The sequence below is a fragment of the Equus quagga genome, chromosome 2 (genome assembly GCF_021613505.1).
Source record: "Equus quagga isolate Etosha38 chromosome 2, UCLA_HA_Equagga_1.0, whole genome shotgun sequence".
Classification (NCBI taxonomy): Eukaryota; Metazoa; Chordata; class Mammalia; order Perissodactyla; family Equidae; genus Equus; species Equus quagga.
Window position 1 is genome coordinate 50,519,362 of NC_060268.1, and position 27,098 is coordinate 50,546,459.

At 38.0% G+C, this 27,098-nt stretch overlaps 1 protein-coding gene across 1 annotated transcript in view; it reads right to left on the reverse strand.

The window, feature by feature from the left end:
- Positions 1–6,030: 6,030 nt before the first annotated feature.
- The window catches only part of PRTG (protogenin), a 108,385-nt gene continuing 87,317 nt past the window's right edge, over positions 6,031–27,098 (reverse strand). The window contains exons 12-20 of the mRNA XM_046652745.1: positions 22,014–22,109; positions 21,203–21,389; positions 20,229–20,356; positions 18,806–18,976; positions 12,152–12,334; positions 10,588–10,708; positions 9,122–9,287; positions 6,919–7,023; positions 6,031–6,435 (exon numbers count right to left, since the gene is read on the reverse strand). Of these exons, the coding sequence (XP_046508701.1) occupies positions 6,031–6,435; positions 6,919–7,023; positions 9,122–9,287; positions 10,588–10,708; positions 12,152–12,334; positions 18,806–18,976; positions 20,229–20,356; positions 21,203–21,389; positions 22,014–22,109 (1,562 nt within the window). The remainder of the gene's footprint in view (positions 6,436–6,918; positions 7,024–9,121; positions 9,288–10,587; positions 10,709–12,151; positions 12,335–18,805; positions 18,977–20,228; positions 20,357–21,202; positions 21,390–22,013; positions 22,110–27,098) is intronic.

Below are 27,098 nucleotides of genomic sequence, written 5' to 3' on the forward strand. Positions count from 1 at the left end.
AAATGGGATTATCCCTTCCAAAAGACTAGAGTCAGAAGTAGCTGAAAACAAGCCAGCATGCTTACCCTTACTCAGAAAATCAGCATGGTCTCTGAAGATAGCTTTATCTCTTTACTTGAAGAGATGCTGAAAATTAGGGTAGAATCAGAAATTATCCTTCAAAACTGAAAGAAAGCTTGACTTGAAATGACCCAGGAATTAGAATAAACTAGAGCTGTGGAATCTAAAGCTTTCCAGGAAAAGGGACAATTGAAATCAAAGAAGAAGGACAAGAAAGATAATATTTCTGAGGAGTTGTACATGCTGATAAGGTAAGTGGAGGCTCTTGCTGAGGTTGATGGAAAATCGAGGGGTTACCAAACTTAAAACCAGTCAATAGCTGGTGAAGCTGAAGAAATAAACACGATTTAAAACGCAGAAAGGTTACATGTTGCAAACACACTTTAACAAAAAACATGAAGAATGAACTTGAGCAAGGTTCTGTTCATCAAATCTGAGTCCCTATGTTTTGAGGTCTTCCTTTCAACAACATAATCACTTAAGAGAATAGGAGAGAGTTCAACCATACTGAGAACAGTTTTCAAAAATTTCTGATGAGGGGCCAGCCCCGTGGCCGAGTGGTTAAGTTCGCGCACTCTGCTTCAGTGGCCCAGGGTTTCGCTGGTTCAAATCTTGGGCGTGGATGTGGCACCGCTCATCAAGCCATGCTGAGGCAGCATCCCACATACTACAACTAGAAGGACCCACGACTAAAAATACACAACTATATACCGGGGGACTCTGGGGAGAAAAAGGAAAAATAAAATCTTTAAAAAAAAAAATTTCTGATGAAATTCCATAAAGTTTAGGGCCAAATATTTAGGAAACTTTCTGTTAAACATATAGAACTGAGAGGTTACTTTATGTATTTACGTACATATTCAAAAAGCTTAAAGCTGAATCGTGTTTACAAGTGACTTAGAAAGTTTAATGGACACATATAATAGGCTACAAGCCAAGGTTTTTGTAGCTTTGAAATTTTAAAGATCCCCGGGGGCACATGCCTTTGGACTTCCAATCTCTGTAATGCTATAAACATTTATGGGAATCAGCATTCTACAGAAATAATGTATCTGTAGTAGACAAAATAATGGTCACCTAAAGAAGTCCGTGCTCATATCCCTGGACTCTGAATATGTTACCATATGTGGCAAAAGGGACTTTGCAGATGTCTTTAAATTAAGAATTTTGAGATGGGGAGATGACCCTGAATTATCCAGGTAGGCTCAATCTAATCTCATGAGTCCTTACAATTGGAGAACCTTCCCGGCTGCAGTCAGAAGAAAAGATATGGTAATGGAAGCAGGGTCAGAGAGATGCTAAGTTGCTGGCTTTGAAGATGGAGCAAGGGGACCACAGCCTCTAAAAGCCAGAAAAGACAAGGAAACGAACCTTGATTTTATCCCAGTGAGACCCGTGTGGGACTTCTGACCTACAGAACTGGAAGACAATAAATATATGTTGTTTTAAGGCCACTAAATTTGTGGTAATTTGTTACAGCAGCAATAATAAGCATCTGTCTGGTAAAAATACAAGACCGTCATGTTAATCTTAAACCACTTTCAAAGGCTTTAAAAAGGGAAACTGCCTGAGAAGATTAAAGCCTGCTAACACACACATTGCATTAGCCTGGGATCTTATGTCCTGAGCATAAAGCAACTTAACACAGAAATCTACGTATATGTTCTTCTAAACAGCAATTAAACTCACAATTAGACAACTGGTTGTGTATGCTGATCTCCAGAACCCTCTACTCTGTGCTCACAGCCCACAAAAATTATTTTGACTATTAAACCAAAGCAATTTTACCAGAGACCCATGTGGCAAACTGTCAGGAACAAAGTCTGCAAAATACATGTTTAGTCTTAGAAAGATCATAACTCTCGCAGTACAGTTGGAACTCTTTTTTTAACATTCAATATCCAAAATTTACATTCAGAGAAATATAAACACGTGAATCACTGCTGAATCGGAACATCTGGATATTTTTGCACCAAAAAGAGATACTTTTTGTGACATTCTGAATTGTTTCCAAAGGTGTCTTCCTCTGGACTCCTGAGTTGTCAACATGAGCAAGTTTCTGGCAGGAGTCCTTAACAAAGGCAAACTAATGCAAAGACAAACTAATGCAAATCACTGTCATTGTTCCCGGTGTTGGCACTCATCCTGCTTGAAGGAAAGGCAAATAAAAGGCATTTCACTGAGGATCTAATTTCCCTGGTGTACCAAAGCTGATTTTTTAAAGCCACTTAGTGGATAAAGCTGTGTCCTTACTTTTAGGCTAATAAAAATATAAAACTCCAGACTTCATAAAGATTTTGGTTTCACCCAAGGTTCCACGAAAGTTTGAAACACCAGTCTCCCTCGATGCAATTAAAATATTTCAATTTATGGACAACTTTAAAGAGCACATCTATCAAAGTATAGGCCACTTAAATAGCGAGAGGATTTGTCTGCCTGTTAAATCCCATTGCTCCCCAGAGATGAGAACATCTCTGTTATTAAGGGACTGCCCCAAGCCTTCTGAGTTAACCAGGTAAGGCTGCAAACAGGAGGAAGACTGAGCAGGCTAAGTCAGGGGCTGCCATAATGCTCTGCGATGGAAAAGCCTGCTGATATTTCTGTTGACATCTCATGCTCAAGGTGCTTAGGAAAGTATCACATTATTTGGCAAAAACATCCTGTGGCTGAATCAGCAGATTTAATGGAAAGTCCCTATGTATGCCATTTGTATGCAGACGAGGTTCTGGAGAGACATATTTGGTTGACATAAAAACAAGAAACAACAGTTTAATGTACAACTAAATTTGCCTATATGCGGAGGTAACCTTAAATATCTTTGGTATTTTTTTTTAATTTGCTGATAAAAAGTACTTGAATAAAAACACTGATAAATACCAATATAATTGTATTGCTTTTAATTATGTAAACTTAGCCCTTTGATATCTTTGCTACTAAACCTAGATTCCCTATCAGCCTCTAAATAAATTTATTTCAAATCTGCTCATCTTTACTTACAGGCTAATCTATATATTTTAATGGTCTTTGGTATGAAAATACTGATCTTGTAATATTTGGCATAAAAATGACATGCACATATCAGTACTTACAGCAAATAAGTCTTTGGAAAAGAAAATAGTTACCATTTGCATATTAGCCCTTTTGGAGTGAAATACCATGAAGTAAGACCACTATGGGAAATAAGTCAGAACCTTCACATTTTAGTTACAATTTCATACTCAAGACTTCAAAGAAGCTTGCTTTGGCCAAGTAAAAAAGAAGTCTTTGCTGTACACTAAATATCTTACTCAGTGAGATCAAAATATTTATCTTTGGTGAAAAGATTTTTTTTTTCTCTCCAACAAGTAGTTTCAACAATTTAAAATACTTGACTCTAATACTGTGGAGTTGAAGATTTACTTGCTAAAGAAAAAAAATTACACTTGAAATTCTTTGGAACTATTTGCTGGTAAAGAATGTATTTTAAATGCTCTGGTAACAATAAGGTAGTTAAAATTACTAGTCTATTTAACTATAACAATCAATATAAACCCTATTACTTTGGGTTAGTAACTACTTGTATAAACTTCATACCTATAGATGTTTCTAGTTAATTCAATTTGTGTGTGGGGGGGAATTATAGTCAAATTTTCACTTTCTACTGAAAATTCTTTGGTAACAGATTATTATGAAAAAACCTGTATAAGAACAAGATGAAAAGGTGAAAAAGTAAAACAATGTACTGGTAAATAATTAGCAAATAGTTATAGCCTAAAGATCTATAATAACTATGGGCCTATTCATCAAAAACCAAACAAACAAAATACTTTCCTCAAGGACTTCAGATCATCTTTTTAGGCTTTTGAAACAATTCAAATCCATACAATCCTAGACACATCTTCCATAATCATGATGGATGATGTGTTCGCTTTAGATTTTGTTTGCTTTTTAAGGAAAGTTTAAAAAATAAAATGAACTCATTGAACTCCTTAATTTCAGATACTGATAAAAGTTGGCCCCACATACTTCTACTTACAAACCCAAAAACGCCATACCCTGTCAATTTGCCCATGCTTCCATGAGGCAGCTCAAAAGTAACAAAATGTTCCCTGAGTACAGGAAAAAAAAATAATACTAGAATAACTTTAAAAGGAGGTAGTATAAAACAGGAGCTATAAAGGCAGGAGAGGCATTTTTCCTTGCCTCAGATTGTTCACCTAAAGCTCTGCTTCTTTTGTTTTGCCAGGAAGCCCATACTCAGATAGCTAAATGGGGGACTTTGAATTTAGTTCAGAAGTGGTTGCTGGCACTTAATGTTGGTTTGCTTCTGAACACATCCAGTTTGGCACAAAACTACAGATTAAAAAACAGTAAAAAAAAAAAAAAAATGTTGTATCATCAGATGTTAGGATAGGAGATGATAGAGGGGGGACTAATATTTGATTTTAGAACACCCTTTACCATGAGCCCCCCTCTCTAAACCAAAGGTTTCAAGGGGAAACCCATTAAGATTCCTTTTAAAACGAGGCACAAAACTCATTTCCAGATAATTTGAAAAAATACTTTAAAAAAGATATGGGGCCCCCTCTCTACACCATGTGTTTAAATCTTTATCCTCTCCCACCGCTGGTCACCTGGTAGGTAACTGTCTCGTGATTGAGAGAAAGACTAGTCTATGTGGCTAAGGAAATAGTTTGCTGATTTCAAACCAGGAAGAGGATTAACTCACTCCTGAAGTTAGAACTTCTTGTTCACAGCATTGACACTGAAGGAAGAATAGAGTACCAAACTCTCTTACGAATTCAAGAAAATACAAGTAGGGTTGTAGAGCTCTGAATACTTAGCCCTAAACAAAACCTGCATGAAAACAAACCAAACGCTTTGATAAGATACTGTACATCAAAATAGTCATTGATATAATCCAAGAAACTCTTAAGGCAACTCTTTCTACTCCTGTCCTGAACAACTTCATGAATATTAAAAAGATATAAGGCAAGGAATTTCATAATATATAATGGAAGGCACTGTTACCATGATAACTCAAGTTCATTTTACTGCCTACTGTTGCATTTATCTTCATTCTTACTATTTCATGAAATTTCTTCACCCCTTTAAGCCAAGCTGGGATTCCAAAAAAAAAAAAAAACAAAAAACAAAATACTCTAACCTATTCTTTATCTGCTTTCTGCATGGTTTTGCAGCTAATACTGGAAATGTTGAAGATGCTTTGCAATCTAGACAGTGCAGCCTTTGGCCGTGTCAGGCAAAGGCGAAGCAGAAAAGGCCCGGCTCTAGGCAGGCTGAGGTTTGGGATACAGCAGATCAAGCGCTCAGACCCAACGCCCACAACACAAAGGCCCTTGAAGCAACAGTATTCCCTCTATGCTACTGAGTAGTTCTGTTCTCAAAAGAGATACACTGTTTTGTTTTGGTTATTCATTAAAATAAACAGTCCCACTTTTTCTCTTCTCAGTGGTTTGACGTCCTCACAACCAGAGGTGTTAAATTATCCAAACCATGCAGATGTCATAGTTTTTTAAAAAATCAGAGCTTCAGATAAACATTCTTACTCATCTACCTATATGACTCCTTTGATCACACACATACACATACAGCAATGAAAACAAAATGCTACTAGGAAGTATCATTGGTTATGCAGCTGAGATAAACTATCACAACAAACGAGGTAACAAAGTTGTCTTCTGAGTTTACCACCTGGCAAACTGAGGTAGATAGTCAGCAAAGGGGCTTTCGAAAGTCTTCCCTTCGCTCCAGTGATATATTTTATAATCCAGTCAAATATCTTGACTGTCTTTTCACATTGCTGACAACGAAACATTCAAAATATGTGAGTTTAAAAATAAAAAACAAAACACATTCAAAAAAAGCTGAAATACCCAATAAGACATCAAGATTTTCACAAAAGGCTTTGGCTCCCTGTTCATTGTCCTTCGAACAGGCTCAAAGGTGAGAATACCTGAACATGGCTGTCTAGATTGGAAAATCATTTTTATCAAAGCACATCATGGCAGATGGGGGCTGCAGAACGGAAGAGGAAGTTTGCTCAGCATCCAATGGCACTGCAGGGTCTTCACATCTCCTCAGTGAGGGATCCCCACCAGAATCACTGCCAGTGAAGGAACTGGAGGTCAGGGGGGTGGTACTTATAACTGAAGACAGGTGTATCTCATCATTGGACTCGTGGGAGAACCTTCCAGAATCCCCAGTCTCATGGCTGCCTTCACTATTTGCCGAATGCTCAGTATCAGCTGTAACACCAAAGGGTCTTGGGAAGCTGGTTGTTTGACCCGGGGAGCTGGGGGAGTCTTCATCACTGATTAATACAGTAGTGCCTGGCTGGTAAAAGCAGACTGCTTGAGTAAATCTTCTTTGAGGCTGGGCAAAAATACATAAAACACCATCAGTGACAATAGAGGGCTCTGAAAAATAATAAATCTGGTTTTACACGTTCTATATATTCTGAGATAGCAAACTGTTCAAGTACATGGGTGAAAGGTCATCATCATGAAGGGTTTGTCTAGGTCAGGGTTCCCCACCAAGGAGTAGGAGCACATCAGAATTACTGGGTCAAGTGAAGTGTCAACATGCTTCTTCAGGGATTCTGATGCACGCTCCTACCCCATCCCTTTCTCCATTGCCCCTACTCCCCACTGAAAACTACAGCTCTGATCACTGTTCCGATTGTCATTTCAGTAATCACCCACCATGACTTTCCATAGAGTCATGCCCAAAATTAATAAAATCCCATCCAGACAGAAAACACAGAAATTAGCGCATTCATTTATGTTTTCCTCTCTTTGAAATTATCATTTCATATACCACAGGTTGTCAGAGACTTTTCTCATTTAGGTGGGTTACCTGCTCAACTTTCGTCTTCTTAGAATCTTGGAAAAAAAGCCATTTTTTCTTAGAGTTGTTTTTAATTATAGGACCATAGCTATTAATTATCAGGTCCGTTCCTCCCTAGAGAAATAAAAGGGGAAAATGTAAATATCTTGCTATTATAGATTTCAGTTTATCACAAGTAGTACACAAAATATTTAACTGTTAAAAGAAATCACTATTTCTTCTTAAAAGAAATCACTATTTCTTCTTTTACACAAGCAGCACACAACAAATTCAGGGTATTTGTGAGCGATCAGAAAGATATAATAGGTTTCTTCTCTTTTTTTTTGAGGAAGATTAGCCTTGAACTGACATCTGCTGCCAATCCTCCTCTTTTTGCTGAGGAAGACTGGCCCTGAGCTAACATCTGTGCCCATCTTCCTCTACTTTCTATGTGGGACGCCTGCCACAGCATGACTTGCCAAGCGGTGGGTAGGTCTGCACCCAATAACCGAACCAGCGAACCTTGGGCTGCTGAAGCAGAACATGCGAACTTAACCACTGTGCCACGGGGCTGGCCTCAATAGGTTTATTCTTAAGAGAGATAAATATGCTGAAGTATTTGGGATGAAGCATAATGATTCCAAAACTTCTTTTCAAATGGGACAGCAAACAAAAAGAGAGAGAGAGAGAAAAAATGATAAGATATTGACAATTATTTGTGCATTCCTCATATTATTCTTTCAACCTTTCCAGATGTTTGAAAAATTTTAAAAGCATTTGGGGAGAAAAAAAATGGGCCCACATACATTCAACAAAATGGCAACAGATGGGGGATCAAGCCTTAGGGTAACCCAAAAGATCTGTCCTCTAAACTGGCTTCTCTCCTTCACTCAGGCCTCCACTCTGCACTGCCTCCTTTCACTTTAGATTCTCCCTCTATTTTTCCACATCTTCCTCCCACTCTGCTTCTCCCCAATCCTTTCTCATGTCTAGTTCCAAGTAAGTAGTAACAGAACCACAGTGTATTTTAGTACTTCTTATGCTTAATTTAAAAGTTTTAGTTTCTAATGTTTTAGATTAATTTGAAATAAATTGAATGGCTTACATTTCTATTAGAAAATAAAAGCTAAATTAAATTGCAAACAAAAAAGACAAGGGGAGTAGCAAAAATCAATTCATTCTTATTTACCCATAATATTTATAGCCCATAGCACTATGCTGGATACAAGTAGATTGCATCTGTTAAATACAATTGTATAAAATTTAATAGAAAAATTGTCTGAAATTTTGTTACATTTTTGTTATTCTAAATTTTAGGGAAGTGTTGGGGAAAAATAATTTATAGCAGTATTTGGCCAACTTGTTCTGTAAAGGGCCAGAGAATAAAGAGTTTAGGCTTTGTAGACCACATATAACCCCTATCACGTTTTCTCCTTCTTCTTTTCTTTTTTTCTTTATCCAAACTACCTTTAAAAATGTAAAATTCTTAGCTCAAGGGGTGACCATACAAAAACAGGCCATGGGCTGGGCTGGGCTGTAGTTTACTGACGCCTGATTTATAGCACATTGGTTAAGAGAGCTATTACAATAATGCACACTATCTAATGTTGCAGGGTGACTAAAAATAATTTTTAGTTGGTGCTCGTAATGCTTATCACTGTACTATTATTACACATAGTGGAAAGGACATGAAGTAACATCCTCTAATGACATTACTATCTCCAACTTCCTCAGGCCACAAAGGGAAGGATCTTGAGACATCTATTGAGATGTTCCATATTTTTAAAATGTTATTCTTACCCAGAATGTTCTGATGCTCAATTCAGTTCAAAAATCAATCAAACTAAGTCTAAAATGGATTAATAAAAAAATTGTCCACCCGGAAAATACAAGGAAGTTTAAATTATAGTATATATAGATGAATGATCCTGGTGTCCTTATTTAAGACATCTTAGCTCCATATAATCCCATCTAGTTGAATTTACACTAACTTCTCATTTTTTCTCTCTCTCTTTCATTCTTTATTCTTTTATCCTTTATCTAACCCTACCTTCTTCTCCTCAAATATTTCACATAAGGAATGATCTGGGTGAAACTCTTCTACATTTCCTTAAGTGGAGTACGGATAAAATACATTCAATATATAACTTTTTAGTAAGTAAATTTTACACATAAAGAGAAGATGAATGGAGGAAAGGATTACACAGCAAGTCAGTCTCTCAGCTGGGAGTACCTTTGCATCAATGAAGTTGTTTGGCATTATCATCGGCATTAAGGATTCTTCATTTTCTACAGCTCCTTCCAGGTTCTTTCCTACTTCATTGCCACTAGCTAGGGAGGCACTGGTCCGAGATAAATGTTGAGTGCCATTCTGTACCATCTTGGAAGCTGATGATTTTCTAAGATATTGCAAGAAGAAGAAACTTCTAACTTCACAGAAGATATAGGCAAATGTACCAGATTTGGCCTATAATCACAACTTTGAAAACAATGGAATTGTTTAATGCTATTTCTCAAATATCTTTAGAAACTAAGTAATCAGATTTTAACTCCAACTCATTGTTGCAAACTTTTATGACTTGAGGAAGCTTTTTTCTTTCTTTTTGCCCCAATATCTGCTTATATAAAATTACTTTTTACAAACACTTAATAAAAAACTTAATATTCCCCAAGTGCTATTATTTAGTATTGTTGATTATTTACAATTTGTGCAGAAATTATAATTTTTAATTTAAACATTCTCCTTCAGGTCTGCAGTGTGTCACACTAACATAACAATTCACTTGCTGATTAATGATGGCAAATTTACAGCAGAACTTCTGCAAGATTTAGGCATCACTAAAACAGTGTGCATAAAGAGTTTATTAAAAATTCTGAAAGTGAGAAACTTGGACGGTAAAACTAAGCCAGTTCAATATACAAAAAGATGTTAGCACTAACTCTTTCATTAATACAAAAGATTTTCTGAGTATGTTTCTATGCCTAAGTACCAAAAGCAAAGAGAGTAAACTCTGAATAACCTATGCTAATGGAAGGAGTCTAGTAACTGGAATTACCTAAAAGTGATATGTATTTGACTTTGATTTTTTTAATTGAAAAAAGACCTTAAGAAAATAAATAAAAGCAAAAGCCAAAATATAAAGGTTAGAAAGAGACAAGTTCACCGAATGCTGAGAGTTTAGCTGAAGTCCAACTATAGATCAGATTTTTTGACAGAGTTTATAGAGAACCAATCTCCAGTTATTACACGTTTTAATCCATATCTGGAGAATCCGAAATGTATGCCCTGTGGTGGTGAGAGTGGAGCTCCAGGCATTCCAGGCTACTTAAATATGAAACTATTCCAGACAGTAAAAAAATCTTCTCAAGCAGAAGATACATCAGATAGTGTCATTAAAAAAAAACAAAAACAAACAACCCCAAGGACATCCTTTGTTTTTCTCAAAATACTAAGGAAATGAGGAAACTACGACCTCATTTAAGAATATTTTATTGGCAGAGTAATTTTTCAAATGGCAAGAAAATAATAGCCTTCCAAAGTGAGCACACCTCTATAGCTGTAAGAACTCAAGTAACAATAATTTTAAAGTGGGAAATCCCAGTTACTCTAAAAGGCACTTGATTTCAATTTGCTTCTTGTGGTTACTGCAATTTAAATGTTTTTTAACCACCTCCACATCGCTAGCAATGGAAACACACCTGGCTTTACTTCGGTATATCAAGATGAGAACACAGATGAGGATGCAGGTCAAGGCGATGCCAACGCCTACGGCAATGCCAGTCATTGATTTTTGGTCCAGATGGTAATAGCCTGAATAAACTAGAAGGGGAAACACATTCACTGAGAATCAATCAGAAAAATAAATGATTCTATTTATCCTAATTCTCAGATATTTGCTTTTCTATAGTTTTCCTTTATCTCATTGGAAAACTCTTGGCCTCTGTGTCTAAGCAGAAAAGACACACATTACTCTTTCATAAGTTCTCTCAAAGATGGGTTTATCTTCCAATACTGAAGACTTTAAATATGAGTTCTAGATAATAAATTATTATATCAAACATGAACATCAGTTAATAATTTATAATGCTAAAAGGCACAAGGCAGAGATGTTCCTTGAGGAACCAAAGGATAGCTTTCATGTCATGTTACCTTAAAAGCAGATGTGTATGTATATAGAAGATTAGTTTTCCATGTACGTATTTGCATTTCCATAGCACTGCTTCTTAAATTTTAATATGCATATGAGTCACCAGGGGATATGTTAAAATGCACATTGTGATTCACCAGGTCGGGGGTGGGGCCTGTGATTCGGCATGTCCAGGAAGCTCTCAGGTGATTCTCATGCTGCTGGTCCTCAGACACTTTGAGTAGCAAGGTATTTGGGAAGGGAATGTGAGCCCTGCTCTCCACTTCCCCTGATGAGATGGTAGCTACCGTGGCCACCTCCTTCCTGTGCTGAAATCTGACTGCCCTGCCCTTCTCTTTTTTTCTCCTCTCCTTCCCAGTCTGTCTCTCTCTTTCACACACACAAAAACACACAGACACACTCACATACACACGCACACGCAGCACTGAATGACTACCCTCGAAGGAACGAGGAATCCTTAATGCTGTCCTGAGTTCAGCTTGCTTTTCCTCCATTTAAAGCTGTTCCTTGCCCCCAGTGCAGACACACCAGGCCCACTCCCCCAGAGAGGAGGAAAAGGTGGTGCCTAGTCGACTCTGTACCACAGGAGTCCCCCGCTTCCTTCAGAACAGAAGGAAGTTGCCCTGAGTGGAGTGAGAGTGGCTCTTTGAAGATATTATTTCCAAATGCTTTCTGGAGAGAAACAACTTTCTCTCTGGAAAGGCTGTTTTTTTTTTTTTGTGGTAAAAACTCTTAATGAAAACCATGCTCTTCTTAGCTTGAACACCACAACCACCACTGCTGTTTATTCCCATGAAACCTCCCAGGAAGCCTACTCCCACCAGTTCATGCGGGTGTGGCTCGTCTGTGTTGGTGGCTGCACAGCTGGGAAGAGAAGTAACTGGGACACAGTGGTCTGAAAAATGCAGTTACTTCTGAGGTAGGTTTGTCTCCTTCTGGGAGAGCAGAGAATAGCTCCGAGACTCCACAGCATCAGGACCTCACCAGCAACAACTCCAGGAGCAGGTTTCGGCATACGGCCACGGTAGGGGCAGAAATAAAGTGCTGAGGAGTTGAAGAACACATATGTATTCTATTTTCTTAAGAAAAATCAGGGACTAGGGCAGCATACAGACCTTTGGCATCAGCAGAATCTAGACGCTTGGGCCTCTGATTTGACTCAGAAGTTTCCTTTGGAAGTACTGCCAGCTCTACAGAATTTGAAAAGGGTCCTTCTCCCACCTCATTAGAGGCAGATATCTTGACGATGTACACATTTCCTGCCACCAGGTTTTCTAGCAAGGCCATGGTCATTGCCCCTATATCAATTACAAATTAAGAAAACTTTACCTTTTATTCATTTTTTTCAATCACACAATTATGGTCCTTTATTTTTTTATATTTTCATTTTATTATTTTATATTTTTGAGGAAGATTAGCCCTGAGCTAACATCCGCTGCCAATCCTCCTCTTTTTGCTGAGGAAGATTGGCCCTGAGCTAACATCGACGCCCATCTTCCTCTACTTTATATGTGGGACGCCTGCCACAGCATGGTTTGATAAGCAGTGCTAGTCCATGCCCAGGATCTGAACCAGTGAACCCTGGGCCGCTGAAGTGGAGCACATGACCTTAACCGCTATGCCACTGGGCTGGCACCATGGTCCTTTATTTTTAAAACGTGTGTATAATGTTTTACTCTTTATATAGATATGGATACAAAGAGCACTAAAAATACTTTATTATGGAATATTTCAAACACAGGTAAAGAGAGAACGGTATAACGAACTCAGATCTAACAATTATAATTAGATTTTTAAAATCCAAAGTGAGAGTCTGTTTTTTCTTTTAGAAATGTTTAAACCGCTCGTGGTAATCACTGTGACAGATGATCTTGTTCTTACTTCTTAAATTAGAAATAATAACACAATTATTTTTGAAAGTATGACCATATTTTTCACCCTCCTAATCATTATCCTAAGATTTCTTAAATATAAACAGGAAATAAAATGTCAAAGTCATGTAGGAACCTCAGAGTGTTGAAGACCTAGACCTCAGATTAACTACCAAAATTATCACCAGCAATCTGCCTAGCATCTACTTCTCTCCAAAAGTAATCATCATTTGAATTTATGTAAGATATTTGGGACTGAAAGGTATTTTCTCTGTTGGCATGACTGCTAAGGATCCCTATTTGGGTACTGCTATTTCTTGAGGGGTCTGTCTGCTCTCGTTCTGCCACTGCACTGAAGTATTTTTCTTACAAAAGGGACTCCCACCCTAGGAATTAATCCTAACGTTAAGAAAGGAGGTGTAATAGAAATTCAACCAGAAAGTTGTTCCAGTACAGCATCTGTGGGTGGCTATTCACAGGGGAACCTAGCTTTCCTCCAGTGATTTCATCTCATTTTTTCCCGACTCAGGGCATCTTTACAAAGCTTCAAAGAGCTTACAATAGCTTGTGGCAGATACCTCCAGGCCAGAGCTGGCTACTCTAGTGAACTTGCTAGAGTATATTTCATAATGCAAGTGAAATGTGGGGTGATCTTAGAGCTAAGGTCATGATTCAGAGGCCACCTCTGCAGGTCACATGGCGTGAGGCAGCCGAACCCAATGGCTATGTGAGGAGCCAAACACGGCTTGTTTTCATGTTCTTTGGTTTCAACTTGGCCCGGAGGGAGTGTGAGCAACCTGAGTACACAACTGTTAAATAAACAAACCGACCCTTATTCAGAATCGGGAAGACTCTTTCCACTGTTACCATGTTCTCAGGCAGGTGAATTAAAAAACAAAGAAGTATTGTGACATGTCACAATTAGCTAGAAGGAAGAGCATTTCAATTTCTTCACAAATAGACATATAAATCAATAGAGTTTCTGTTGATCATAGAATACTTTACATTTAATTTTAAAAAGTGCTTGGCAAAAACCAATCACTACCAGAAATTAAAAGTCTCTTCATTTAATTAAATTTATAAGCGGACAAGCTGGGCACTGTGTGTATGTGCACTCCCCTTCCTTCCAGAGTCTTCCTTCAGACCAAAAAGGGAAACTAACATTCTGGTTTCCCTGTGAGCACAGTCAAAGCAGTTCTCAAAGAGTAAAGTGATCTGACTGTCTGTATTTTCTCAGCAGACTGTCTCAATCTCAGTGAGTGCGATTATTTCAGTCTACTGCCTTTTATATCTGTCTGAATCTTTAGCTAGACTAGGAGTTTCACATACCCGACAGTGTGACAGGCTCAGTCTTGGAGCAATATTGATCAAATGCTGGCATGCTACCCACCAAGTAACTTGTGACTTGGGGCACGTTACTGTACTTTACTTTCCTCCTGGGGGCAATAATTCCCACCTCATAAAATTATTATAAGGATTAAATAAACCTGCAGGTGTCTGACACAAGAGTATATACTCAACGCAAGTTAAGTTGTCTTCCTCAGCTCTGACCTCGCCCTCTGCCCTTTCTGGAGAACGGAAATTTTTTTCATATTTGAACAGCTTATAGTGGCTAGCATAATGCTTTGTACAAGACAATTCTCAGTAAATGCTGATTAAACTTACATTAAAATATGAGCTATTTGTCACCAAAGGAGTGTTCCTTGAAAATATAAAAGCAAATGGTAAGATTTCGAGGTGGGAGAAGTGCTGCAGAATGCAGTGAGACCTCGCTTCTGTCCACACTCTCTAAGTGATCTTTCTCCAGTTCCACAGTTTTAAATGTCATCTACACACTGCTGACTTCTAAGTTATACCACTAGGCCACACCTCTCCCGTGCACTTAACCCTCCACTGCTTACTCAACCTCTCTACTTGGACATCGAAGAGACATCTCGAATTTTAACATGTTCAAACCAAACCTTTGACTTCCCCCACCAATTCTCCTTCTCTTTTTTTCTTACATTCCACATCAATCTGTGGCAAATCTAGCGGGCTGTTATTTCAAATTATATTCTAATAGCTTCTTATTACTTTCCCCGTTATCACTCCTGTCCAAACGCCCACCAACTCTCACGTGGACACCTGTGTATTAATGATCTCCCAACTTCTACTCTTACCTCCTTAGAATCAATTTTTCAGGTGGCTGTTTCAGGTGGCCGCCAGAGTAATCCCTTTAAAATGTAAATCTGATCAAAAGCCTCCAATGTCTTCCACCTCTCTTAGAATAAAATCTGTGGTCCATAAAGTCTGTCCTATAAGATCTACTCTTGGTTACCCCCCACCCCCAACCCCTCATTTCCCACTACCTGCTCTTCCCCTCACTCTAGCCTCCCTGGCCTTCTTCTTGTTTCTCTAACATGCCAAGCACACTTCTGTCTCAAGGCCCATACAATTTCCTCAGATATCCACATGGCTCTGCTCAGATGTCATTTCTTCCAAAAGAACTTACCTTACTACCTCTGTCACTTTGTCTCTTCCCCATATCGTAGCTCTCTTTATAGCACTTATGACACTACCTGAATATTTATATGTTTGTTTGTGTATTGCCTGAGATGTAAGCTCCAATGGGGAAGGGACATTGTTTTGTTGCCAATGCCTAGAGAAGAGCCAGTCACACAGTAATCACTCAGTAAGAATTCACTTACTAGATCACTATGTTCGACTATTAGCAGTCCAATTTATTTGGCAAACGTTGAGTTAAATGGATTCCTTTATTGAACGACTTTAATTTCCAATGTGAATCTCTAATAGGAGGAAATAATATATGATGTTTCTCAAATTTATTTAGTTAAGGAACGTTTTGTTTCAAAGAAGGGCATCTTTACAATTTTGGGAAACTCATACTTTGAGCAACAGAGTTCAGGAACTACTGTGGTGGAGCATGATTTCCCACAGTGCCTTTCAGATTTTAAAATAATTGAGTAGTTTGTGCTGATTTACTGCATATGAGGAAGGTAAGGGCTATAATTTCTGATCCACTTTATATTACACACAAGCATAATTTCATATCACATTTCTGCTCCAACCATTTTCACCATGTACAATTTTAGCCGCAAATATCATATGGTCACCAGGAACATTTTTTTAATGTTTTGACTAAGAAAAAAAATCTTATTCCACTTGGCAATAAATATGTGAATTAACTAAACATGTAAATATGTATAAACATAATATGTGTAGAAGAAGATTAACAGACATACAGGAAAGAGATATTGATACTCTCCCTCTTCTTTTTTACCCCATCTTTTTCTGTATCTTTTACCTTTCCCAAAGTTGCCATAATTAGATACTAAAGACTATTTTACATTTTATTTTTTTCTTTAAATCCCATGTTGTATTCTTTGCATTTGTTTCAAAGTGGGTGACTCAAACCCTTTATATTTTTCTCTCTCAAAAAAGTAAACTAAATTGCTTTTTACTCATAATTGTTTATTTTGTTCTCTAAGAATTACTAGCATTAGCTATGAAAAAGGTTCTCTACATTTAACAAAAGACAAAGCTTTACACCGAGAATGTTTCTTAAAATCACAAAAGCAGGATACTAGGAAAACTACTTTTTCTCTATGCATGATTATGTAGTTACACAGGCTTGTATAAATACAAAAACCTGCAATTACAATTCACTTCACTCATGGGCCATCAGTGAGGCAAAATGTTGTTTTCTGAGCCTTGTCTGAAACTGACAAATTAATGCATTGAAAGGAACCAAAACAAAATACTGTTTAGTTTTAGGCAGGTACACAATGAAGAGCTAAATGAGGTATGTGCTCATGTGATCAAAATCCTTTATTAATAGTTATAGACAACATCTCATGAAATCATGTTAGTCCTTTGATCAAATGTTGTGCCAATAAATCATTTTGGAGTTAAACCGAATTATACATTTTAAGAATATTGTGGTACATTTGTATGGTACATTTTGGTGGTGAACATGATGTAGTCTATACAGAAGTCCAAATATAATGATGCACACCTGAAATGTATATTTTATAAATTAATTTTACCTCAATTAAAAAAAAAGAATATTGTGGTATATTTTAAGACTAATAGCCCCAAATAAATTATGCCTCCATCTAGCTACACTTGTGGGCAGTCCTTCCTACACTAACTCTGGGCTTGCCTACGTGATTTGCTTTGCCCAGTGAGATATTAGCAAACGTGATGCAAGCAGAGGCTTGCAAAAGCTTTGTACATGGGGCTTCCTTCCTCTCTTCTGATGTTGGAACTCTCCCTTGCTGTTTTTAAGCTACCCACATTCTGTTGAAACTGTAAGATGATTACAGCCACATAAGTGACCTCAGGAGAGACCAAGAGAAGAACTAGCCAGCTGATCCCAGACCAAATTGCTGACTCACAGAATTGTGAGAAAATAAAATGGTTAAGGTTTAGAGTGGTTTGCTAGCTAGCAACAGATAATTGATACAAATATAAAACTGTATTGATGGCAAGTACTTAGTAATTTCAAGTCTCTTCAGTGGCTAGGAAATCATTATTTAGTGGGGCTTCTGTTTTAGGAAACATATGAATATACAATTATCAAAATTCTAGCTAAAATTGCCATTTGTTTATTTTACAACTGCATTTATATTACATCAATGTAAATGTCTGTTTTTTCTTTTTAAAGATTGGCACCTGAGCTAACATCTGTTGCCAATCTTCTTTTTTTCTTCTTCTTCTCCCCAAAGTGCTCCAGTATGTAGCTGTATATTCTAGTTGTGGGTCCTTCTAGTTGTGGCATGTGGGACGCCACCTCAGCATGGCCTGATGGGCGGTGCCATGTCCGGTCCAGGATCCAAACTGGCAAAACCCTAGGCCGCTGGAGCAGAGCAGGAGAACTTAACCACTCAACCACCGGGCCGGCCCCCACATCAATGTCTTTAAAGTATATTCTCTTAATTGGGTAGCTATTCCCCTAAAAGGTAAAATGTATATAGAAGTGCCTAGTACTGTAAAGTGTTTAGAATATGTAGATGGCCAACAAATTTCCTTCTTGAAATTCTTAAGTTTTCATTGCTTGACAAACAGTTCCTTTCCCAGCATGCATGTCTGAATTAAGAAAGTGCCAAAATAATGAAGTTTGACTATTTATGCGAGGGCCTAATTAAAAAGTGGCATATGAGACTTGTCCAAATGAAAGATCCAAAAACTTTAAAGAGGATATAACGATAAAAGCATGCAGTAAGAACACTGAGTTTTAGAATTCAGTTTTTCTCAGCTAAAAAAAAATTGGTGTTAAAAAGTTAAATTCAGTGTTCTTAAGCCCTACCCAGCTTTTCTCTGTACTTAAGTGGACTCTAGTGTCATATGGGTCAATGTATTTGCACATAGACCATTTCAGTAGCTGTACAAAGGTCTTCTCTCTTAAACCAGATCTTCTTTCAGTGTTTGCTGCTCCCGGGCAAGACACACCCCCACTGGAAATCTAGCAATTATCTATAACAAATTCTCCCTCCCTCACCCGCCTCTCTCTCTCCTTAAGCTAGCAAGCCCTGTTGATTTTACCTCCTTAATATCTTTGAGCCATCCTCTCCTTTCCACCTCAATCCTTTACCACCTCTTTCCTGGACCACTACAATTACTAACTAGTCTGTCTGTGCTACTCCTCCCCTACTCCTCAACCAAACCTCTTCTATTCACAATGGTCAGTGTGATCTCTCTGAAACGTGAATCATACGCTCATGCTTAAAACACGTCGATGGCTTCCAATGCTCCCAGAATAAAATCAAAATGCTTCACAATTTGCTACTTCATAAATAAAAATTCAAAACAAACTCTAGATCCCTCTTTCCCTTTGTTTCCTTATATCATTGATAATCTTACTTTTTATCCTGTTTGGTAATTTATGATTGTATTTACCTTCTCGGTGTAGGACCTGCCACTCTCCTGCAATCCAGGCCTTCCTGGACGCATATAAGATAGTATAGCGCGTCACAACTGTCTCTGGGCCATCAGGGGGTTTCCAAGAAACCAGAGCAGTGTCATCTTCTATCAACGTCACCTTTACTCCAACTGGTGGGCCTGCTGGTGCTGTGCACACATGTAGAAAATATGGCATCACTAGGATAAAATGGCCATAAACACTCAAATATCTGGCTAATAGACTGATAGGCATAGAAAAGAGTTTGAAAACTAGAAACCACTATAAAAACATCTAAAAATCACAGCTTTTACAGATCATTAATGATAATAGTAAAACAGTATTTTTTATTCTTTTCCTGAAAGTTTATTTCATTTTTATAATGTTCAAAATGTTAAAAAAAAAATATAAAGGAGATGGTAAATTCCTAGATGGGGAATTACTAAGTCACAGGTTGTAAGCATTTTTAGGGCTCTTGATATTGTTTTGCCAAATAGATAAATAGAAAGGTTTGCAGTTCCACCAGTAGCATCTTCCCATTAGACATTGAGTCTCACTCCACTAGATACTGAATCTAAGTTACACTTCTTACTAAAATGTATAGAACATATATTTAACCTGATCCAGGAAGCCACTGAAGAAAGCACTTCTGAGACCAAAACATTTAGTCATTGCCCAAAAAACTGTCAATCAGTCAGTTTATAGGGCAGACTTTAGAATAATAATTTATATCCACGAAAAGTGGTGAAGTCTTGGGATTTTAGTTGACCCCAGGTTTAATATGAGCTAAAAGTCTGAAGAGCTGCTTTTTGGCATCACATTTGGAATACTGCCAATACCACCGCAAGGCAGCCCTATGCTCACTGAAGTAAATGCCTTTTGCTTTCTCTCAGCATGATTATACAGAGCTGCGATGGTCCTTAGAGATCATCCAGTCCTTCACCCTCATTCTAGAGAAGAGGAAATGCAGGTCTAGAGACGCAAAGTATCTTGGCGAGAGCCATAGGTAAGCTTCAGAACTGGTGCCCTATCAGGCATCATATCTACTGCACTACGCACAGCATCAAGCCACCACTCAAACAGAAATAGGTTCTACTGTGGGCTCCTAACATTAAATACATTAGTCACTTACTTTCCTTTCAAATAATTTGGGAGCAGCCTTGAAAAGCACACTTGATTAAAAAAAACTTAGTTTCCCCTAAAAAGACACTTAAATTTAAGCCCCCTTGTTTGTGCAATACAAACACTGAGAGGAAAGAAATTTTAAATATAATAAAGGAAAAGAAATTTCAAAAGTTAAGAAACAAAACAAATATATACACATCAACTGGTGGGTAGCAACCATGGCAGTATTCTCTTTAAAACTACACACATATTTTTTAAACATTTAGATAAAGCCCATAGGGGAGGTGCTTTCTTTACCTTCTGGAAGAGTAGCCTGGTAGACAACGGGGCTCCAGGGACTGGAAAGCTGATCCACATGTAATCGAACAGCAAATTCATATTTGGTGTTTGGTTCCAGACCTTGAACCAACATGTGAGTTTCTGATCTATAACAATGAGTGATGAAGTTGTTAATGCTGATAGCACATTGATTGTTAGTATTTCCAGTCAATACAGGTATCGACCACTATTATTACTATTATTCATTAACTCCTCATTTTCTTTAAAAAACTTTTTTAGGAGGAGGGTGAAAGGAGTAATAGAGCACATGTGTATGGTGATGAATGGTAATTAGTCTTTGGGTGGTGAACACGATTTTGTCTACACAGAAATCGAAATAAAATGGTGTACACCTGAAATTTATATGTTATAAACCAATATTACTGCAATAAAAAAAGGGAAAAAAATTTTTTTAGACTAAAACAGTAGCAATCTAATTTGACTATTAACATACATTTGGTATAGACATAAGCTTACACATTGCCTCTCTGAGAGGAAACTAGGAAATTAACAGTGTAGAAATGTCCCAATACAGAGGGATTTCCTCTGAAATACTGGAAGTCAAACCAGTCTTTTAAAGCATAGTGGTAGGCATCTTTCTATTACCTAGAAAACAGAATAACTAGCTTTATTTTTTGATGCCAACATGAAAATGGTCTTTTGTTTCTTTCTTTAAACATGCTGAGTTTGGCCACTTGAAAGTAATAATAGCTTCCTGCCTAATCTTGTTGCATGAGGCTGGGGAAATAAAAAAATCATTTATGAAAATTAAATGTCAAAAAATGCAGTTTTCAGAACTAACTATGTTAAAGATGCAAAATCTCCAGCCATTTTATAAGTAGGATAAGTTCTGAGACAAATGCTTACAGCTGAAGCTCAAGCTGGCCCAATATGGTAAGAAGTGTGAGTGGGGAGGAAAGCAAAGAAAACAACTATTAATAGAAGCTACATACGTTTGAAGGTACAGAACCAAAGAAGCATTCTGCAGGCCGACAGGGTTACAGCGGATGGTGTAGTTAATTACTTGGGCAGTGGTGAACGCAGGCCTCCTCCAGTGCAGGAAGATGGAAGACGAGGTGTTGGCCTTCGCATAGAGGTGGTGGGGTGGTGGTGGAGGAGGAACCATCCGATCTCGAACAGCTATTGAAAAAGACAATGCTAATTTACCACACAGCATAACATTTAATGTAGAAAGTGGTAAAATGGTAAAATCATAATACCCCACCCTAAGTTGACCAGGTCTTTCTTCCACCAGAGATTTATAGTGGTCTAGAGATACGTCATTCCAATCTGAGCAACTCTTCCATGAGTTAGATAAGGAATCAAACATTATCAATACTTAAAGCGGAAAACAGAAGCAGAGAGAAGTCAGGCTAGCAGCCAAAAATAGCCAGAAATCCTCTTCAGTAGCAATAAAACCAAACAGCTCTTACAAGCAATAAAACTGAACAGCAACTGGAAGGAAATAATTAGCCTCAAGGTTAAAGCAGATAAAAGAAAACTCAGTATGCAAGTATTCAATGGCTATTTTACCCAGTCAAATTTCTAATGGTCTTTTGCATGCAAAACTAAAACAGATTCTTATAATTAAATATATCTCACTTAAATATTTACTGAGCACATACTTGTTCAAGACACTATGTTAGGCACCATGGAGGATATAGGGCAATAAAACCACCAAGTCTCCAAGTAGTAATGAGACTTAAATTTAAAGGAGGAGGAGGAGAAAAAGAAGTGTGAGCCATAGTGAAATGAGCTCCTTACACACGCATCCTGGAGTGCTGGCTGTCTGGTCTGCCTGGTAGCCATCCTCTATGTTGCTGTAAGCCAGCAGCCTCACATGATATTTTCTTCTGGGGTCTATAAAGAAACCAACAGGTAATAATTAGGTCCAGCACTCTAGATATGAGCAAGGGTGCTAGAGCCTTTCTAGATTTTGGTTTAAAAACCTTCTCAGTGCATAACAATTCCAAGTAAAATGAAATTTTCATTCTCTCCCTCTCCTACACAATGACTCAGCAATTCACCGGAGAATGTATAACATTGTCATTGTGACTATCTACCAATTATTTAAAATTTTACTTTACTTACCTTCCCTTCAAACAATAACATTATCACCACCACTCTTCCTCCTCCTCCTCTACTGACCAGAGACAGATTTTTTATTTTAAAAGCCTTGGGTTGTGCGATGGATCACTTATAAGAGGTTACATATGTAGAAGTTTTTGTTTAGTTATTTCATGGGAGATTACTTAAAAGCATGGAAATCAAAGCGAGATTGTTTCCTCCTCAAAGTTAAGAAGAATTACAATGATCATCTTTTAGTAGTTTTGAAAGTTTTTATAACCATGTGTTATTTAAGTTTATTTCTAAGTGTGCCCTTTCCGCAAACCTGGGTTATCAAGTTGAAAGCTAAACTCATCAAGAACGATGGGTTGGAGCTCCCTCTACTGGGTGCTCATTAACCATCACAATACAAAAACTAAAGTCTGTCTCATGCATATTAAAACAAAAATTTTTTTCAAGCCTTTGAGGAAATAAATGATTATAAAGTTTAAATGATATACTTTATAAGATATTCAATAGTTTAATGATATAAATACATTTAAATGTAACTGTTTGTGATAACATTTAACTAGAGTACTTAGGGTAAAAATAAATACTATTCAGAAATAATGCATTTCATTTTTCCCCCAGCTTTACTGAGGTACAGTTGACAAATAAAAGTTGTATATATTTGGGCCAGCCCCGTGGCCGAGTGGTTAAGTTTGCACGCTCCGCTTCAGTGGCCCAGGGTTTTGCCGATTTGGATCCTGGGCGTGGACATGGCACCACTCATCAAGCCATGCTGAGGCAGCATCCCACATGCCACAACCAGAAGGACCCACAACTAAAATATACAACTACGTATTGGGGGGGATTTGGGGAGAAAAAGTAATTAAAAAAAAAAAAGAAGATTGGCAACAGTTGTTAGCTCAGGTGCCAATCTTTAAAAAAAAACTCCCTACCTCTTTTTTTTCCTCCCCAAAGCCCCAGTACACAGCTGTATATTCTAGTTGTAAATCCCAGTTCTTCCTTGTGAGCCCCCGCTCCAGTATGGCTACTGACAGACGAGTGGTGTGATTCCACACCAGGGAACCAAACCCGGGCCACCAAAGTGGAGTTGCAAACTTTTAACCACTAGGCCATCAGGGCTGGCTCTGATAAATATATTCTAACATCAAATATTAAAGCACATCAAAAGGTTGTCCTAAAATATAAAAGTTTTATTTCTATTTGTTTTGACAAAATTAAAAACACAAGAAGAAAAATTTATACAGCTCAGAAAATTTCTGTACTTTCTAGATAGAAAGGTAGGAAAACTAACAACATTTGATTATTCTATGGAAAATGTTTTTCAGGTATGTTATTTCGAGTGTCACAAAACTCTATAAGATCTATGTTATTCCCATTGTATAAACTGTGGTACAAAGGTGTTAAGTAGCATGTCCAGTGTCACACAATGTCCAATGTCACACAAAGCTGAACCAAGAAGCTGTGGAGTTTTCTATGGGAAAGTACAGGGCCTTTAAATTTACATAAATATATGTGTCTTTGTCATAGCAAGCAAGTTTGTCTTCTTTTTGTTTGTTTGTTTGGTTTTTTTTTAAAGATTTTATTTTTTCCTTTTTCTCCCCAAATCCCCCCGGTACACAGTTGTATATTCTTCGTTGTGGGTCCTTGTAGTTGTGGCATGTGGTACGCTGCCTCAATGTGGGTGGATGAGCAGTGCCATGTCCGCGCCCAGGATTCGAACCAACGAAACACTGGGCCACCTGCTGCGGAGTGTGCGAACTTAACCACTCAGCCACGGGGCCAGCCCGTCTTCTTTTTTTTTTGGTAGATTTAAAAAAATCTTTTTTTCCTTTTTCTCCCCAAAGCCCCTGGGTGCGTAGTTGTATATTCTTAGTTGTGGGTCCTTCCAGTTGTGGCATGTGGGACGCCGCCTCAGCGTGGCTCGATGAGCAGTGCCATGTCTGTGCCCAGGATTCGAACCGATGAAACACTGGGTCGCCGGTAGCGGAGCCTGCGAACTTAACCACTCGGTCACAGGGCCAGCCCCTGTCTTCTTATAATGAATTTTAAAATAGAAATATTTTCAAACATTTTATAAAATAACTACCAGAAAACAGAGAAACACATTTGGATTTTATCACTCATGATTTCCAACATTCAGCACTGAAATTCTGGGATTCAAAGGTTCGGTTCAGATTAATGGCTACTTCATTTGAATCTGTTTTCTTCTTTCTTTTCTCCTAACATATTGCTGAACTCATTAGTTAACTGCAACTTGAATTCAATATTACAAATACGCCCTCTGAATGGGTACAAATGGAATTCAATTGGCTCTCTGTAGCCTAGTTCTTTATAAATTCATAGTGCAAGCTTCAAAAATATTTCTTTGTTCTGTCTCTACCCAGAAGAGCATCTTCAGGAAAACCTCCAGAGTGTGAGGTATTATGTCAGGAATGTAGCAGATACAGAAAAAGAAGGATAAGACAGAATTTGCCTCAAGTAGCTCATGTTCTCAAGAAGCCAGACATGGATACAGCTCTCTCTCATAGAAAGCTGATTTCAATGAGCGTTACGAGTACAGGTGGAGAGATTAATCTTTTTTCTACTGTGCAAAACAATCCATCTACGCTTCATGAATATTTCTCTGGAATGGTTATTTTTTTTCAGTCCTAAAATTGATTCTTTAAGTTTTCCCTTCTTCCTCTTTAAAAAACGAACTGCTTACTCTAAATTTTAAACCCAGAAACAAACCTTTTTTTTTGGTGGATCAGACAGAAGCAGCTTATGTGTCCCGAGAAGACGAGAAAACAGAATTGCTTCCTTTAACACACCCAGCCCCTGGCCAGCACCCAGCTCAGCCGCACCCAGCACAGACTCCAACAAGCCCAACACGAGGACCTGCAGCTCCTCCGATGCCCAGCTGGACATCATTCAAGCAGCCAGAGCATCCTCCCCCAGGGCCAGGCTCCTTCTTCTGCTAGTTCACCTGAGGTCAGGAAAAGGGAAACCATCGAGTGGGCAAAACGAGTACACTGGGTGCATGAGATTCCCTTCTATCCACACACAAAAGATAAAACAAGAACCAGGGTCATTTTGGAAATTATTTTAGTAGAAAAAATAAATTTATAGGACACACTACATAGAAAAAATAATTTAAAGGAGAGGGAAATCCCATTCACATTTGTTTTCATGTGATTTACCCTTTACAAAGAATCTCATTTAAAAAAATTAATAGTGCCAGGTTGGGGCCAAGCTGAGCAGTGGGCCATGTGGATTTGCCATGTGCTCCTCTTTGGCTTTAAAATCTATGACTCCAATCTCAAAATCTAGTCACTACATTATTTTGGTTTGTTAGGATCCAGAGACCCTGGAACAACCCGGCTCATTCTTGTTCGTCAATTTGTTCGAAATCCGATTTCATGTTCTGTTTGTAAATTTCAGAGGGACCCAGGGACCAGAGCCCTCAAATAATGTTAAGATGAGCATTATCAGGCAATGAGAGTCATCAGCTAAGAAAGAAAACAGAGAACAGCTACATAATTAACAGAATTAAAGATAAAGGGTAAAAAAATTGAGTTTAGGACAAATATAATAAACACAGGTCAATGCACAAAGAATGCACTTCAGCATTAAGCAGCACAAGCCCTAAAACTGCACAATTCTGCAAAGATCCTCTGATACATAAAGGACAAAGCAGAGACCCAAGATCAACACTGTGAAATGCCACCCTGTTCCCAAGGCCTGTCACCGCCTTTCTTGAGTCAAGCATTGCCACATATGCGGTGCTTGGTTACACGAGACAGCAGACTTAGACTATGTGGTTTAGGGGGAAAACAGCAAAGTCAGGAAGAGCAGCCACAGAAAGTAGTGTAGGCCTCCTCAAAACCCAATGAGGGAAGGAAAAGAAAGGGAGAGAGGGGAGAGGGTTGGTTCCAGTCCCTTCAAAATTCAACACGAGAGGAATAAAAATTACTCCTCACAGGACTAATTCTTAATGGTCCCAGGGGTGATGGCTCAGCTTGGTAGTATTTGTATTAAGCGTTAAACTTGCTTAAAGATATAGCAATATATAAAGATGATGGGTCAGGAAAGAAAGCTCAAATTAATTTAACACTTATCTGACCCTAAAAGTTTTGACTTAACACAGTTCAGCTCTGGAGTGTCAGCTTAACATAAAGTGATTGTGGTCCCAGCAAAATGAGCTTCTCTTTCCTTTATTAGGAAGTCAACCTTTGGCCAAAAAATGAAGATCTCCTTCCTGAAACATTGCTATGGCTACACACTTTTTATCTTCTCCACCTGCTCTGGGACTTGCCTCACCTTCTTTCCTTTCTGATTCATTCTTACCACCAACTCTTCTACTTGAGTTTGTTTTACACAAGGAGGAGTTAGAACCAGAGTCTGGTTGGCCAAGGAGGAGTTCATAGGTATCAAACAAACTTTTATCGAGTGCCTACTAAAAGACACCGTATGAAAGACTCAAGGATTAGAAAGATATAACTCTTACTTTTCATTTCTATCTATCAAAGGAGATAGACTGGTAAATCAATAGTCTGTATATATTATTCACTAATTGTATAGTCTCGAGCAAGTTTCTTAGCTTTCTAAGCCTCATTTACTTTCATTTGAAAAATAGAGATATAAGCTCTTATAGGGATTTTAAGAGTATTAGATGAAATCATGCCTACTAAGGACTTTGCACAGTTCCTATAATTAGTAAAAACATAAATTAATTGTTGTTGTTATTATGTGAATAAAGTTGCCTGGGAGAACAGAAAAAGTACTACCAAAAAT